The sequence below is a fragment of the Anolis carolinensis genome, chromosome 2, assembly GCF_035594765.1.
Source record: "Anolis carolinensis isolate JA03-04 chromosome 2, rAnoCar3.1.pri, whole genome shotgun sequence".
NCBI classification, from domain to species: Eukaryota; Metazoa; Chordata; class Lepidosauria; order Squamata; family Dactyloidae; genus Anolis; species Anolis carolinensis.
Genome location: NC_085842.1, coordinates 67,653,320 through 67,668,055, shown reverse-complemented (window position 1 = coordinate 67,668,055; position 14,736 = coordinate 67,653,320). Strand labels below are relative to the sequence as shown.

Genomic DNA, 14,736 nt, shown 5'->3' with positions numbered 1-14,736 from the left:
ACAGACAGACAGACATAGTTTGATATAGATACACACACACACACACTTCTCAGATCATTCCACTCACTTCTTCTAGGCTCACACGCATATCATAGAATCATAGAGTTGGAAGAGACCACATGGGCCATCCAGTCCAGCCCCCTGCCTTACAGGAAAACACAATCAAAGTACTCCCAACAGTATGTAGCCAAACTCAAACAGCCATTACCAAAGTTTATCTTCCCCCATACTTTTTTCCAAATCTTTTAAAGGCTCTCTCATTGATATTTGAAATGCTCAGATTACAATTTCAGCATTATATACCTTAAATTTGTTAGATCTGCAGCTTAGCTTAATTTTCTATTGCACACCATTTTATATACTATTTTATAGCAGATATGGTATATGCTAAATTGAAAAGGATAGATTTTTCAAGTGTTAAAACATACCGACTTTTACTACATGACATAAATCACAACATAGATCATATTGTGAGATGATGCACATCAGCAAATGGGGAAAGTTTCAATTTTATGTATGCAAAAGGTACAAAGCTCTTAGCAGAATACTACAATCATGTGAAGTCTGTGATTACATACCTCAGCCTTCTCAAGTTGTGAAGCTGTTGAAAAAAATCTTCCAAGATCAGAGACAGAATTCCATTATCAAGGCTGTTCACCAATACTAAGTCTACACTTAATAGTGCATTGGATTTATAATACTACTCCAAATTCATTATCGTGAAATCCAAATATTTCAGTGAAACCACTAGTTCAATTCAACATGCCCAAGATGAAAAAGAATGGCTCTCCTAACATTGCTGGGCTTCAATTCCCATCAATCCTTGTTAGCCAATAAGAAGGAACACTGAAAGCAGCAGTCCAACAGTAGCTAGAGAACTTCATATTCTCCACCTTTGCTGCACAAGATTAGCATTCAAGCACTGATGAATAATTAGCTGAGTATCTGTATGCATTTACATTTTAATAACTCTAGCAGTAAGAGAAATTTCAGCGCTCAGCTTAGAAAAGAGTAATCTTATATCACACTATGGATTACTACAGATTTGATGGTGAAAGGTAATCTAATTTATAGAAACCAAGCCAAGAAGACCTCATTAAGCTACATCTGTTCCCTCAAGTCAGATTGCAAGACAAAATGCAACTTGCCACCACGTCCCATCTGGATGTCTTTTTTATTTTCAGAATCAAAACTAACCATTGGTTGTTATAACTGAGGTATGTAGCCAAAATCCAAAATACTTGTTAAAGTAACTATCATTGCCTTTATAGCTATAAAGATTCTGTACAAAACCTTAACATACAGACATAATAGCTTTGATAAAGAAAAAGTGGTTTCAATATCCTGTTACACTTTTCTTTTAAAATGAAGCCATCTTCTTTCACATATGCTTCAAGCAAACATTCACTTTACAGTAAGACAGACTTCAAGCTGGAAGTCTCAATTACAAATAAACTACAAAATGTAAAAACTTAAAAGTGCCAACAAACAAGTTCGTTCAAGTACATTAAATGTTTAAAAAATATATATATTTATTTCAAACTTCAGGTGCTTCACCTGATACAGACCATTCATGATTTAAGTTAAACAAGAAAACATTTTGAAATAGACAGGAAATGCTTGACAGATCAGAGAATAGAAACTGCTAATTCACTTTTTTGAACAAAAAAGTCCACAACAAATTATTTTTAAAATTCATTTTAGTTTTGCTTAATTCTGTTTGGAAAACGGTCTTATATCCCAGCTATTGGGAGATGGAGACTGGCCCATGTCTAGGTTCTGACCGTAGGCAGACAAGAAGTAGTTCCCACCTTCTTGATTTTGATTTGTAGACATGGGGTATGCTGGTCCCAGAAATGTCTGATGAGTGAGAACATTAAAGTGACTGAACTGATGGGGAACACTTAACTGTCTATTGTAAATCTGAAAGTTATTGAGAGGAACTTGTTCAACTGAATTAGTTCTCTCTCCTTCAACAGGACGTGTTGTAGAAACAGGTGTAACAGGTTGTATATCCTGCATATCAATTTTAGACGTTTTTTCAGTCAGAAGGCAGTGTCGTCCTTCAGCAGGCAACAGTGCATCAGCTTGAGATTTTTGACCACAATCTGCTCCATGGAATCCTTTGGCCTCTTTCTCAAAAGCTTTCACGTGAGAGTCATACTTTGAGGCATCATTGCAAACTTCTATTTGTGATGTTTCATCCCCTGAATCCAAAGACATGTCCTCCTCATCCTTTTCGTTTTCTATGGGAGCTACATTAAGAAGAGAAAAATCCTACTCTATTGAATATAAAGAGTGTTTACAAATACTACGCACTACTCACACATTCAGGCTTCAGGTCAGAAAGTCGAATATCACTTAAGGGCTGGTCTTCTGTCATTTTTGTACTCAACAGACATTTAACCCTCTGTGTGACCATCCGGACATTCCGATGCTAAAAGCTTCTGCGAAAATGTGTTCATGCTTACTGTTGGGAAACCCAACTTCCGGCTCCAAAGGATTTAATGTCAAACAGCATCTAAAGTTATACAGTAGGTCAGTATTTGAGGCAAAAATTAACAAATTACTGACATCCTTCCTCCTAGTTTTTCAAACCACATCTTCACAAGCTTTACAATAACCCCTCTATATCACATGGGAGTTCTTTGGATGCCCTGCTAGACGAATTCTGCATTTTAAGAAGCCACATATCATTACATTCCTATTCCATCATTCAATTGTTATCTATAATTTGGATACACTGCTTCTTTACTTATTTAAGAATAGACAGACTCTACCAGCCCTTTCTTCTAGTTACCCTTATGAAAACAAAATCAAAGAAATGGTGGTATTACCTGACTGTCTCTCAGGATCAACTGGGGGAGGAAGGCAGTTTTCATCAGTGATCAGGTTATGGTATCCAACAAGACTTTTAAAATTCTGCATGAACAAATCCAACGAAGCGACCACTATTCCGTTATCAGCACAAGAGGCTGTTAACACATTCTTCTCTACATACAGAGAATGAATAAAAGCTGTTTCAATATATGCAAGAAATATTTTTTTCAAAAAAATGATAATTTTAATAGTAATTTTCTACCTGTCAAGAAGACAATGTGCCTCTGCTGTATATTCTGAGCTTGAAGTTTTATAAGGCAGTCTAATTCTGGAGGATTCCGAGTTTGAGAATCACAGCTATGGTACGACAGGATTTCAACCATATGCTTCTTTTGATACGTATTCAGAAGCGTCAGCAAACTAGTGGCATTGGCATTTGTTCTGCAGCAAAAAGCAAGGAGTCTTCTTTGTTTAAAAGCAGGTGCAGTGGTTGCATTTTTCATAAAGTAGGGAAATGTAGATCAAGCAAACAAGCTAAACTCTTTATTTTTCAGAAAATAATTACAAACTAGGCACATTAAGACTTTATATGAAAGCAATACCTGCCCAAAGAGAGGAAAATGCATTTATGACACAAACACAATCCTTTAAGCAAGATTTTTAAAAAATGGAGAGGGAAAACAAGCATAAATAATGTTTTAGTCAAACCTGAATTATAAAAAAAAATGAAAGAAAATGTCTAGGAAAATGAAAAATATATTTTGGTGCAAAACAACTGATGGAACAGAACCATGAAGTAATTTTATCAGAGGTATTCTAAAACTGAGCAAGTGACATTTCATTGTGTCTCTTATACTTGGAATCATTAAGAAATAATACCCACCTTCCAAGTTCCTTCAATTTTTTCTGTATTTTGCAGTGAACTTTCCACTGCCATTTTCCATCAGGAGTACTAAGCTCTTCGAGGAATTTCAGAAAACTACTAAGTTTATCTAATTTGGGAAACAAAAAGAAAAACATGATGATGGCAATTATCTTAGATTATTATAAAGTGGATTATGCAAATTCACAGATGTATAATATTCATGTCAATGTGTCATCATGTCAGAGTACAGCTTTCAACAAACCATGTATGTACCTGTGAATATTAAGGGAAGGGGAAGGAGGGAAGTTATTACAGTAGAGTCTCACCTATCCAACATAAACAGACCAGCAGAACGTTGGATAAGCAAATATGTTGGACAATAAGGAGGGAATAAGGAAATGCCTATTAAACATCAAATTACATTATGATTTTACAAATTAAGCACCAAAACATCATGTTTTACAACAAATTTGACAGAAAAAGGCAGTTCAATACACAGCAATGTTATGTAGTAATTAAAGTATTTACAAATATAGCACCAGAACATCACAATATATTGAAAAGATTGATTACAAAAACATTGACTACTAAAAGGCAGACAGTGTTGGATAATCCAGAACGTTGGATAAGCAAATGTTGTATAAGTGAGACTCTACTGTACTATCAACCCAAACCTGTGCACTCTTTAATGTATACTATTGGACATCTAAGAGACAGGCTGTTTGAACTAAGTGGACTTTTGTCTGAGCTAACAGGTTACTCTTCAAGTGTTCAGTGCCAATTCAAATTGAACATTTTTCTATTTCCTTTTGTCTCATTATAACTTTTTTCAGCTCTTGGTATATCTAATGAGGAGGTTCATAATATTCTAGTCTCCCAAGTGGAATAGTATGTGTGAGATCACAAGCCTCTTTCCCTCTTCCCATGTGGAAACTGTCCCTCCTTTCAAAATGTTGATTTAACCATTGCATTGTTACATCAACACCAGTGCTAACCATGATTAACAAAGATGTGAAATGAATCTATATGCATAGGAAAAAGTCTGATTGTTGATAATCAGAGCTTGCAAATATGTAGACTTCTCAACACTGCTTGATTAACACAAGTCAGGAATGAAGAAGGATGGAAAGTGGACACCTGAAACCCACTTCTGATCTCTATGGTCCAGAATCAAGAGTGTTTCATCTTAGCATCTGAAATTAGCCATAAAAAGGCTAACAGCTAAGTTGCCAACTTGAATGCCATTTTTAACATACATACATTAATAAGAAACTTGTGTCACTGAAAACTGTAGTCCTATAGTTGGGTCTGACTTGTTTTTATGTCTGCACAGTATTTAGATTTGAGGTACCCTGAACAACTTTGTCACTGTTTCCCAGTACTAACACCTGAGCAAGATTTTCAAAATGAAGGCCCTGCAGTGATGTAATATGTCAGTAAGTCTTAAATCACTGGTATTCCATTTCTCAAAAGCCTCAGACAGTATGGGCCAGCAATGACCAGGAATTCTGGGATTTATTGTACAAAAGATGTAAAAAAAATCCTATTTCTGTGTTATGTGTTGCCCTCAAGTTACCTGTTGACTTATGACAACCTCATGAATTTCATAGGGTTTTCTGAGACAAGGAATACTCCTATGAGATTTTGCCAGTTTCTTCTTCTGGGATACAGTCTGTAAGACCTGGTATTAGTGGGCAGCCTCCTTTCCCAGTATTAACCAGAAATGTCCCTACTTAGCTTCCAAGATAAAAAGGTATCTGGTGCCTTTAAGGTATTTAGGTGTAGAATGTTTTTACATAGGACATTTCCACAGGAATATTTTAAAACAAAAGTAAAATCACAGACATATTAGGCTAACTGCATACCTAGACTTTAAATTGACATATTAAGGATCTGAAATATTTTTCACACTCTGCCCTTGGTTCTATTGAATATAAATGTGTCTGTCCATCTTACCAACTGTCACAGATTCCGGATTGAGAACTGATTCATCAGAGACAATGAAGCCACCAGAAACAAATAATTCATTGTAAGTGTGATTTTTTACATCATCCAGACTGTCAACACCAGCAAAGCTGACACATGGAAGCCTCTTCAAAGTTACTAAACGTGGTATCTATTTAAAGAAAATGTGTGGCCAGAATTAGACAGTATTAAAAAGAAATCAAATTAAGGAAGTATACATTGCATACTGCACTTTTTAAATACTATGGACATAAATGATTCTGGCCGTGAATGCCAATAAATGAATGATCACCAAATGCTGTTCAGATGTTGCCTGGGAATACAAAGAGTTCCACGTACCTTATGAATTAGATTGGCAATATCTTCATTTTGAATAATAATAAGCAATTTATCCAAATCAGCTCTTCTTCTTAAAAACTGCTCAGGATGGCACTCTGTATTACCTAATTTAGTAAGATATTCCTAAACCAAGCAGAGAAACCATTAAACCAATATAATTCATTCAAAACCTCCACCAAATACGAAAATGAACTTGGTATTCATTAACTTTAGTAGGCAGCTCTATATGCAAGGAGATTATTTAGTAAAACAACACACAACATATTTTCGCCCTTTGAAAACTATAATTATAGCATTCTGCCTAAAGATGGAAAACACTAAGACATTTAAAGAAATTGGGGGGGGGGGGGGACATTTCCCGTTTTATTCTGGGGAATGGGACAGAAAATGGGGGATTCAAATTAGCATCTGTTCATGATCAAAATATACTTTCTTACTTTAAGATTATAAAATGTTTTAAGGACAGCATGACCACTGTACAGGCATTCCCCGCATTACAAACATTCCGAGTTACAAATTACCCATAGTTAAGAACGGGGGTGAGACAACAGGAAGTGAGAGAAATCTTCCCCTCGGAAGGAAAATTCACTCCTGAAAGAGTTATCATGGGGAAAAGGCATCTCCACTGAAGCTTTCTCGCCAATCCTTATTTCCACAACGTATTTTTTTTCAAAATCCAATTACATAAGGACAGAAAGTAAGATGAAATCTTCTGAACAGCAAAACAAACACCACATGGGTGTTAACCCCAATGCTATCCAAAGCTTGCTTCATAGATTGATTGAGTTTGTAACTTGGGGACTGCCTGTATCTATGTGGGGTACATTTCTAAACGTATCATGGAAACAGGTAACAGTGGATAACAGTGAACCCTATTGAAATGAATGACTTCCACCTGAATACAAAGAACATTCCTAGAGAGCATATTTTGTTTGATGCAGGTAGCTGAATCCATGGATAGAAATCCTATGGGTACAGGAATCATACTGTATAACTTGATTTGGCATAAAAAATACCATTGATTAATTTAGTTTATTGAAAAAATAATGTCAAAATCCATTATTTTTTATTTTTTATTACCAATGTAGGTATAAAGTTCTGAATTGTATGGAATCTCTTCATTCTGACAAATTATAAAAATCAAGCAAAACAAAAGGAACTATCAATATTATCATTATTTGCAAAACCAAATTGTTTAATCTGTTTTATTCTTCCATAGCAAGAAACAAAGATAACACACACATTTCAATGAACACAACAGACAATAAATCCAGGACCAGACATGATAATACCATATTTCTTCAATTGTACGAGGGTTGAATGAAAAGTAATGCCTCCACCTTCGTAACTCCTCAACAGATGGCAGTACTGCTATGTGGCAGGTACTGGCTTGTTCAGTACTCTCTCCTCTACAGTTCAATTTGGGGAGAAGCCTTAGTGTTGAACGGTTGTGTTGTTAAAGTGCAAAGTATGGAACCCTGCGCAGTCGGTCAATGCAACTTAAGCAACATGCAGTCATTGAATTCTTGACAGTAGAAGGTGTCATCCCAAAGGAGATTCATCAGAGAATGCAAGCTGTTTATGGTGATTGTGTTGATGCGAGTACTGCGTCGTTAGGCGAGTAAGTTTAAAGAAGTTGAGGTGGGAACATCTGACTTGTGTGACAAACAAAGAGTTGGACGTCCAGTGACAGCAACCACCGAGTTTCACAAGCAAAAGGTTGACAAATTGATTCAGGACGATCGTTGTATCACTCAGAGAAATTTCAAGCATAATCGGCATTTCACAAGAATGTGTGGGTCACATTATTGCTTTGCTTGGCTATCGGAAGATCTGTGCATGATGGGTACTGTGACACGCTGGTTGCAGAAATAGAGCGTCGACTTCTTCCGCGACGACTTCAGAAAACTTGTTCATCATTGGCAGAAATGCATCAAATTGTCTGGTGATTATGTGGAAAAGTGAATAGTGGTAGTTAAAGAGCACATTCTAAGGATTATTTCTGCGATATATTAAAATATTCCCATCCAAACCCAAGTAATGAAGGTGGAGGCATTACTTTTCATTCAACCCTTGTAAGATGCTATTGATTGTAAGACACAGCCTAATTTCAGTACCATCACCACCAACAAAAATGCATGAGATACACCTACGATTCTAAGATGCACCCCATTTTAAAGATGTTTATTTACAGGAAAAGTGCATCTTAGAATTGAAGAAATACAATAATCTTTTTTTAAAATGTATTTTTATTGATTTTCAAAAGGGTATACATACTAAAATTAACAGGAGAGACAATGGATACAAGAAGGGTGGGGACATAGGGAAGTGGGTAGGGGAATGAAAAGGGGGTGGTTGGGAGGGGGCTCATCCCTTGGAAGAGAGGGGTGTGATCAGGAGGAGAGGGAAGGAAAGACAAGGGAGAGAAGGCTAGGGAAGGGAAAGTTCGATTGATCTTCCATCCTTTCCTTCGTGGGAAATCACTGTCCAGTACCTTAATGTAGATTGTTGTACATTTTCCGGTGTACTTTTGTTCATCTTTATACCGAGATCCCCCTATGGAATCTCTTTGTTGTCTTTCAGGTAGTCTTCAAATTGTGTCCAGTAAGTTTTCTTAATGGGTTTTCCTCTGTTCTCTTTTAACAAATAAGTTAATCTATCCATTTTGTAAATTTCTTGATTTTTTTCCAATCATTGTTCCTTAGTTGGGATCTCCTTTAACTTCCATTGTTTGGCAAATATAATTCTTGCCGATGTATTTATATATGTAAATAAAATGTCTTCGTTCAAACTAAATTTTGTCTCCGAGTCTGTCAATCCAAGCAGGTAGTATTCTGGTTTAAGTGGGAAAGTCTTTTAAAATATTTTTTGAGTTTCAGTGTGAATTATTTCCCAAAAGTTGGTGGTTTCTCCACATGACCACCACGTATGGTAGAATTTTCCAACTGGAAAATGCAATAATCTAATACCATAAATAATACTTTTCAGGTTCTCAGACAAGAGAGAGTTGGTCCCCGCCCTCAATATGTCAGGGTACACTACTATATGAGTGTCCATGTGCTACATCTGTTTCTTTCTTGGATACACACTGTGGACTGGCAGCTGAAAGGTCATGCACCTATGAACTACTATTCCAAGCAGTACGGTCTTACATAAAAAGTACTGCTATATAATTGTTAATGTAATGGAACAAATATATCAACATCTTGCCTTAAACATTTCATACTTTTCTAAATACACTCTTTATTATCCATTAATCCAGTTTTTTAAGGGAAACAATGTCTTCGGGGTACTTTTCCCCCCAGTTGTTTTCAGGCCTTCATATCTCTTAATTCAGTCTACAAATCATGAGATCACTTTAAACAAAGAAACTGTTTTCCAACCTTGTTACATTCTAAAGATGTATCAAAATAAAATGTAATCTTCCCATTCCTTAATGTATCTAAGTGAAACAGGTGTTTTAAAAAATCAGCTGTTATGAAACACAATATAAAGTTTTCTTGATTTTTGTTTAAGAACTATGGCAACTTCATTTATACAAATTATTAAGTACTAATTTACAGTAAGATCCTGTAACCGTGGAACTTGTATCTATGGTTTCACTTACCTGTGCCCAAAAAAATAAGGTCACTCTAGGAATGTTTAGTTCTTCCAGGGCAATTCTATGGCATATGCTGGGATCAGAATTCAGCTGATATAATGTTTTGCTGTATCCATGGTTTCAGATAAATGATGATCTGGCCAAAAATGTAACCCCAGCGAATACTGGGGTCTCACTGTATTACTATTATTGTCTCTATCATTTCCCAAATATATCACATGGATGAAATACCAAAATAACAATGAAATCAGAATATAAATTGCAAAGCACTCAACAAGTGAATATGTGAACAGAGCACTTTCTTACTTACACTTTTCCTATTTGTATTCACTGAACGTAACTGTATTTCCTAAAATACTCAGGGTAAGCATACAAATGACTCACATGTGCATGTGCATACAGGCTTCATAAGAAAGGAAAACATACCTTTATTTCTTTACAAAGTGTGCTCTCTTGCTCTTCATAGATGTAAAATTTCACAGTGTTTTTTTGTACATCTTGCATTATTTTGACAATACTGTCAAATACTTCAGGTTTTAACTGGCTTATAAGGCCAACCACAGCCGTCTTGGTTGTAACCTTTGAATTATCTGCCACCTTCGACACCTTATCTGTCTGCTGCACAGGGTCAGCACTACAGACATTTGGTTCTGCTGCCAACTTCATTTCCATGTTGGCACTCAGTGGGCTGTGTTCTTTTCCTGTGTCAAAGGTTTTTAAGTGATCCTGTTCATCAATGAATGAATCTCCTTCCACCTTGCTGCATGGTGGCTCTGGAAATTGCTCCATGTCAAGGTCGCCTGAGAGAGGCACAATCTCTACTGATGGCAGATTCAATTCTGTATCATCTGAGTCATTTACCAGTTCAGAACTGCAAGTAATGGGAACACTTTGGATGCCACATGAAGATGTCAAAATAACGTTGTTGAGGTTTTCACTCAGTCTTTCTACATATTCTTGGACAGCAATATCCGATGCCTGTAAACATATATATTCAGAAAGTCTCATAACCCTTTCCTGGGCTGAAATAACAGGTCTGGATATTCTACTGGCATAAATAATATTCTTCTGCTTCAACATCTCCTGAATTTTGCTGGTAAATAGAGTGTATTCTTCTAATATTGCTGTTTCTATTAGTCCATTTATGGAAGTTGACATACAGTAATTTGTCTCAGTTTCAAGCTGTTCTTCAAATTTTGTCTCTTGCTCTATATTTACTTCATCTTCTATTCTTCCCTCTTGTGAGTCTGAAAATGCAGAGCATGTAGATGGATAATCACAATTTCTTCGCCTACTTATTGCACGTGGATCATTTTCAGATGCATCCTTTGGTGGTGAATAAGCAAACAATTCATCTCGAGATTTCAAGCCTACAAAGGAAGAGTCAACCTTATGTCATTTTTAAAAACCATCAAGTGCCTTCCTTAAACATTTACATTGTCAAACCCAATGGGTTCTGCTTAAGTGCACCTTAAAGATCAGTAGACCAGTTTGCGAAACACTGCCCTAAAACATACAGGGTAAATAGGAATCCCCTACAAAGCATTGCACAAATAGCCAAACAGAGAGAAACAGGAAGAGTAGGTAAGCTTGCCTCACCAGGTACACCCAGCCCATAAATCTGCACTTCAAAATGGAAAAGTTGAGGATGGTAGAGAAAGTCATGCCTGAATGCATTTTAAAAGCAACTTTCACATAGTCTTTAGAAGATTCAAAATATTTTGTTTACTTTTGCAACACTTACTAGACCTGGTTGTTTAATTTTGCATCTATCTAATGTTAGTTTGAAACAAATAGCTTGCTGAAACATGTTGGATTGCTCTTCTTTTCTGGGGTTTAGAAACCTACTGGCCATTGTTACTTTGAACCCATCTGAAGGAATAGACTAAAACCTGATTTTAATTTTTTGGTTTTTAGCAGGATTATATGTTTTCTTTTATGGTGTCTATCTTGCTGTATGGTTTTCTATTAGCAATTAAATAGTTTGTATGTTGGAAACTGCCCTGAATCCTCTTGGGGTTAAATAGGGTGGTATCTAAATAAATTATTATTATTATTATTATTATTATTATTATTATTATTATTATTACTGTTCCTGTTATTTTCCTCCATGATACCAGATTTTCACTTAAAGAAGGAATATCTAATCATCTCTACTTTGTTATAACTGAAGTATACCTGTTATCACCTGCAGTGAAATGATACAATCTAAAAGTTGGGTTGCTGTGAGTCTTTCAGGCTGTATGGCCATGTTCCAGAAATTTTCTCTCCTGACATTTCGCCCACATCTAAGGCAGGCATTCTCAGAGGTTGTGAGGTATACCTCACTGTGTTTAATCTAAATCTCTTTTGATTAACATTAAGACTCCCTCCAGTTTTTCACAAATAAATGTTATCTTTTGCCTACTTTTTTGACAAAAAAGTATAATCCTTTCATCAAAATTCTAGGAGGCATATCCTTAAACAAAACTAGTTGTTTATTTATTTCTTTATTTACAGTATTTATATTCCACCCTTCTCACCCCAAAGGGGACTCAGAGCGGATCACATCTATATATATAAATGAGTGATGGCATCACGGCGACCCACAAAACAACCAAACTACAGGCCCCCCAACCTCGAAATTTGACAACACAACCCATCATCTACACCTCTAGGTTGATACAACAAAAAGAAAAGAAAAATAAAGTTCTAATTAGAGGGAGATCAATAATTGTTTTTATCCAATTGCTGCCAGTTTAGAGGGCTAATCTCTGCCCACTTGGTCTCCTAGCAACCAACTCAGCCAAGGGACAGCCAGGGTTCAGTTAGGGGACAGGCAGATTTAGGCCTCACTTAGGCTTCTTCCACAGATTATCTAATTTGCACTGGATTATATGGCAGTGTAGACTCAAGGCCCTTCCACACAGCTATATAACCCATTTATAATATAATCTTATATTATCTGCTTTGCACTGGATTATCTTGACTCCACACTACCATATAATCCACTTCAGTGTGCATTTTATACAGCTGTGAAGAAGGGGCCTCATATAATCCAGTTCTAAGCAGATAATATAAGATTATCAATATACAGTAGAGTCTCACTTATCCAACATAAACAGGTCGGCAGGATAAGTGAATATGTTGGATAATAAGAAGGGATTCAGGAAAAGCCGATTAAACATCAAATTAGGTAATCATTATACAAATTAAGCACCAAAACATCATATTATACAACAAATTTGACAGAAAAAGTAGTTCCATGCGCAGTAATGCTATGTAGTAATTACAGTAGAGTCTCACTTATCCAACGTTCTGGATTATCCAACGCATTTTTGTAGTCAATGTTTTCAATATATCATGATATTTTGGTGATAAATTCATAAATACAGTAATTACTACATAGCATTACTGCGTATTGAACTACTTTTTCTGCCAAATTTGTTGTCTAACATGATGTTTTGATGCTTCATTTGTAAAATCATAACCTAATTTGATGTTTAATAGGCTTTTCCTTAATGCCTCATTATCCAACATATTCGCTTATCCAACATTCTGCCGGCCCATTTATGTTGGGTAAGTGAGACTCTACTGTACTGTATTTACAAATTTACCACTAAAATATCACAATCAATTTAAAACACTGACTACAAAAACATTGATTATGAAAAGGCAGACTGCATTGGATAATCCAGAACATTGTATAAGCGAATGTTGGATAAGTGAGATTCTACTTTAATATGAAATAATTACTGGGATAGAATAATGCAGAACAATATAATCTCTAAAACCTGGACAGTAAATAAAGACCAACAGTCTGAAAGCAGGGAAATTGGAAATTCCACAAAGGAAACAATCAGGGCTAGCTAACACCTCCCAAGAAAGGATTCTTCCAGAAAGGAAGCTGAGGAGGGAGTGAAGCACTGTGTATTACCAAAGTCATTATTATTACTATCATTACTATTATTATTATTATTATTATTATTATTATTATTATTATTATTATTATTATTATTATGTTGCAGTCAACCGTGAAAATGAACACAATCTGGCTCCAAGTATTCAAAAACACTAAAATCAGAATATATAAAAATTAATGTGGTATAATAAAACAGAACAATACAATCTCTAAAATCAGAACACCAAATAAAGAACAACACTCTGAAAACAGGAGAATTCTACACAGGAAACAATCAGGGCCAGCTAACACCTCCCAACAAAGTATTCCCATCATCAAAATCTGGCAAATCCTCTGTTTTCTCAGGGCCACAGACAGTAGAAGCACATAAAATACTGCAAAGAACACCACTCTGAAAACAAGGGAATTCCAGACAGGAAACAATCAGGGCCAGCTAACACCTCCCAAAAAAAAATTCACTCAGGGAGGAAACAGCCAGGCTTTAAAGCTGCAAGGCCATTACATCCTAATCATTTATACTCGTACGACAATAGTTAACACACAAGGTTGCCCAATCCAGTAACAAAGCATGTTGTTCCAAATAAAGCTTTTCTCCTTTGTGATGTCTGTTGAAATAAGCACATATGGTACTTGGTGCACACATGCAGCAATCAACGGAAACCCCTGAAAAGCTGAAGGCTTGTAGATATGACCTTGCTCACCCTCACCAGAGGGTAATATAGGCCAAGGAAGGGCTGTAGCCTTAGTTCCTTTTTTATTTTTTTATTTATTATTCAAACTTATATGCTGCCACTCCCCTAGGGCTCAGGGCGGCTTACATCTAGAACAGGCTAACATCTAAAAATTTAAAAACATCTTTAAAACATCTTAAAACATCTTTTAAAAATATCAATAACAGAAATCAAAAGCCTGCCGAAACAGGTGTGTCTTACATGCCCTGCGAAAGGCTGATAAGTCCCGTAAGGCACAAACTTCAGGTGGCAGTGTGTTCCAGAGAGATGGTGCCACTGCTGAAAAGGCTCTGCGTCTAGTTGTTGTTAGATGCGAGGTCTTAAAACTGGGGACTTCCAATAGGTCTTGGTCCTCAGAACGGAGGGATCTCTGGGGTTTGTAGGAGGTGAGGCGGTCCCTCAGGTACATCGGCCATAGACCATGTAAGGCCTTAAAGGTAAGTACTCTCATCAGGACTCCCGCAAGGAGCCGGGCAACTGCATTTTGCACCAATTTGAGCTTCTGGATCACCGA

General features: G+C 36.3%; 1 protein-coding gene across 10 annotated transcripts in view; it reads right to left on the bottom strand.

The window, feature by feature from the left end:
- tasor (transcription activation suppressor) overlaps positions 1–14,736 on the bottom strand; it is a 119,934-nt gene that overhangs the window by 54,323 nt on the left and 50,875 nt on the right. For 7 of the 10 annotated variants that reach the window (XR_010002605.1, XR_010002607.1, XR_010002606.1 and 4 more), the window contains exons 18-23: positions 10,017–10,960; positions 5,990–6,112; positions 5,642–5,801; positions 3,704–3,812; positions 3,083–3,261; positions 2,838–2,993 (exon numbers count right to left, since the gene is read on the bottom strand). Coding sequence is in view for 4 of the 10 variants with exons in the window: in XM_062969880.1 (XP_062825950.1) it covers positions 2,838–2,993; positions 3,083–3,261; positions 3,704–3,812; positions 5,642–5,801; positions 5,990–6,112; positions 10,017–10,960 (1,671 nt within the window). In the remaining 6 variants the exon portion in view is untranslated. Of the gene's footprint in view, positions 1–1,155; positions 2,522–2,837; positions 2,994–3,082; positions 3,262–3,703; positions 3,813–5,641; positions 5,802–5,989; positions 6,113–10,016; positions 10,961–14,736 lie in introns of those variants that run through there. The other 3 variants (XM_008105248.3, XM_003217753.4, XM_008105251.3) reach the window with 2 other exon arrangements.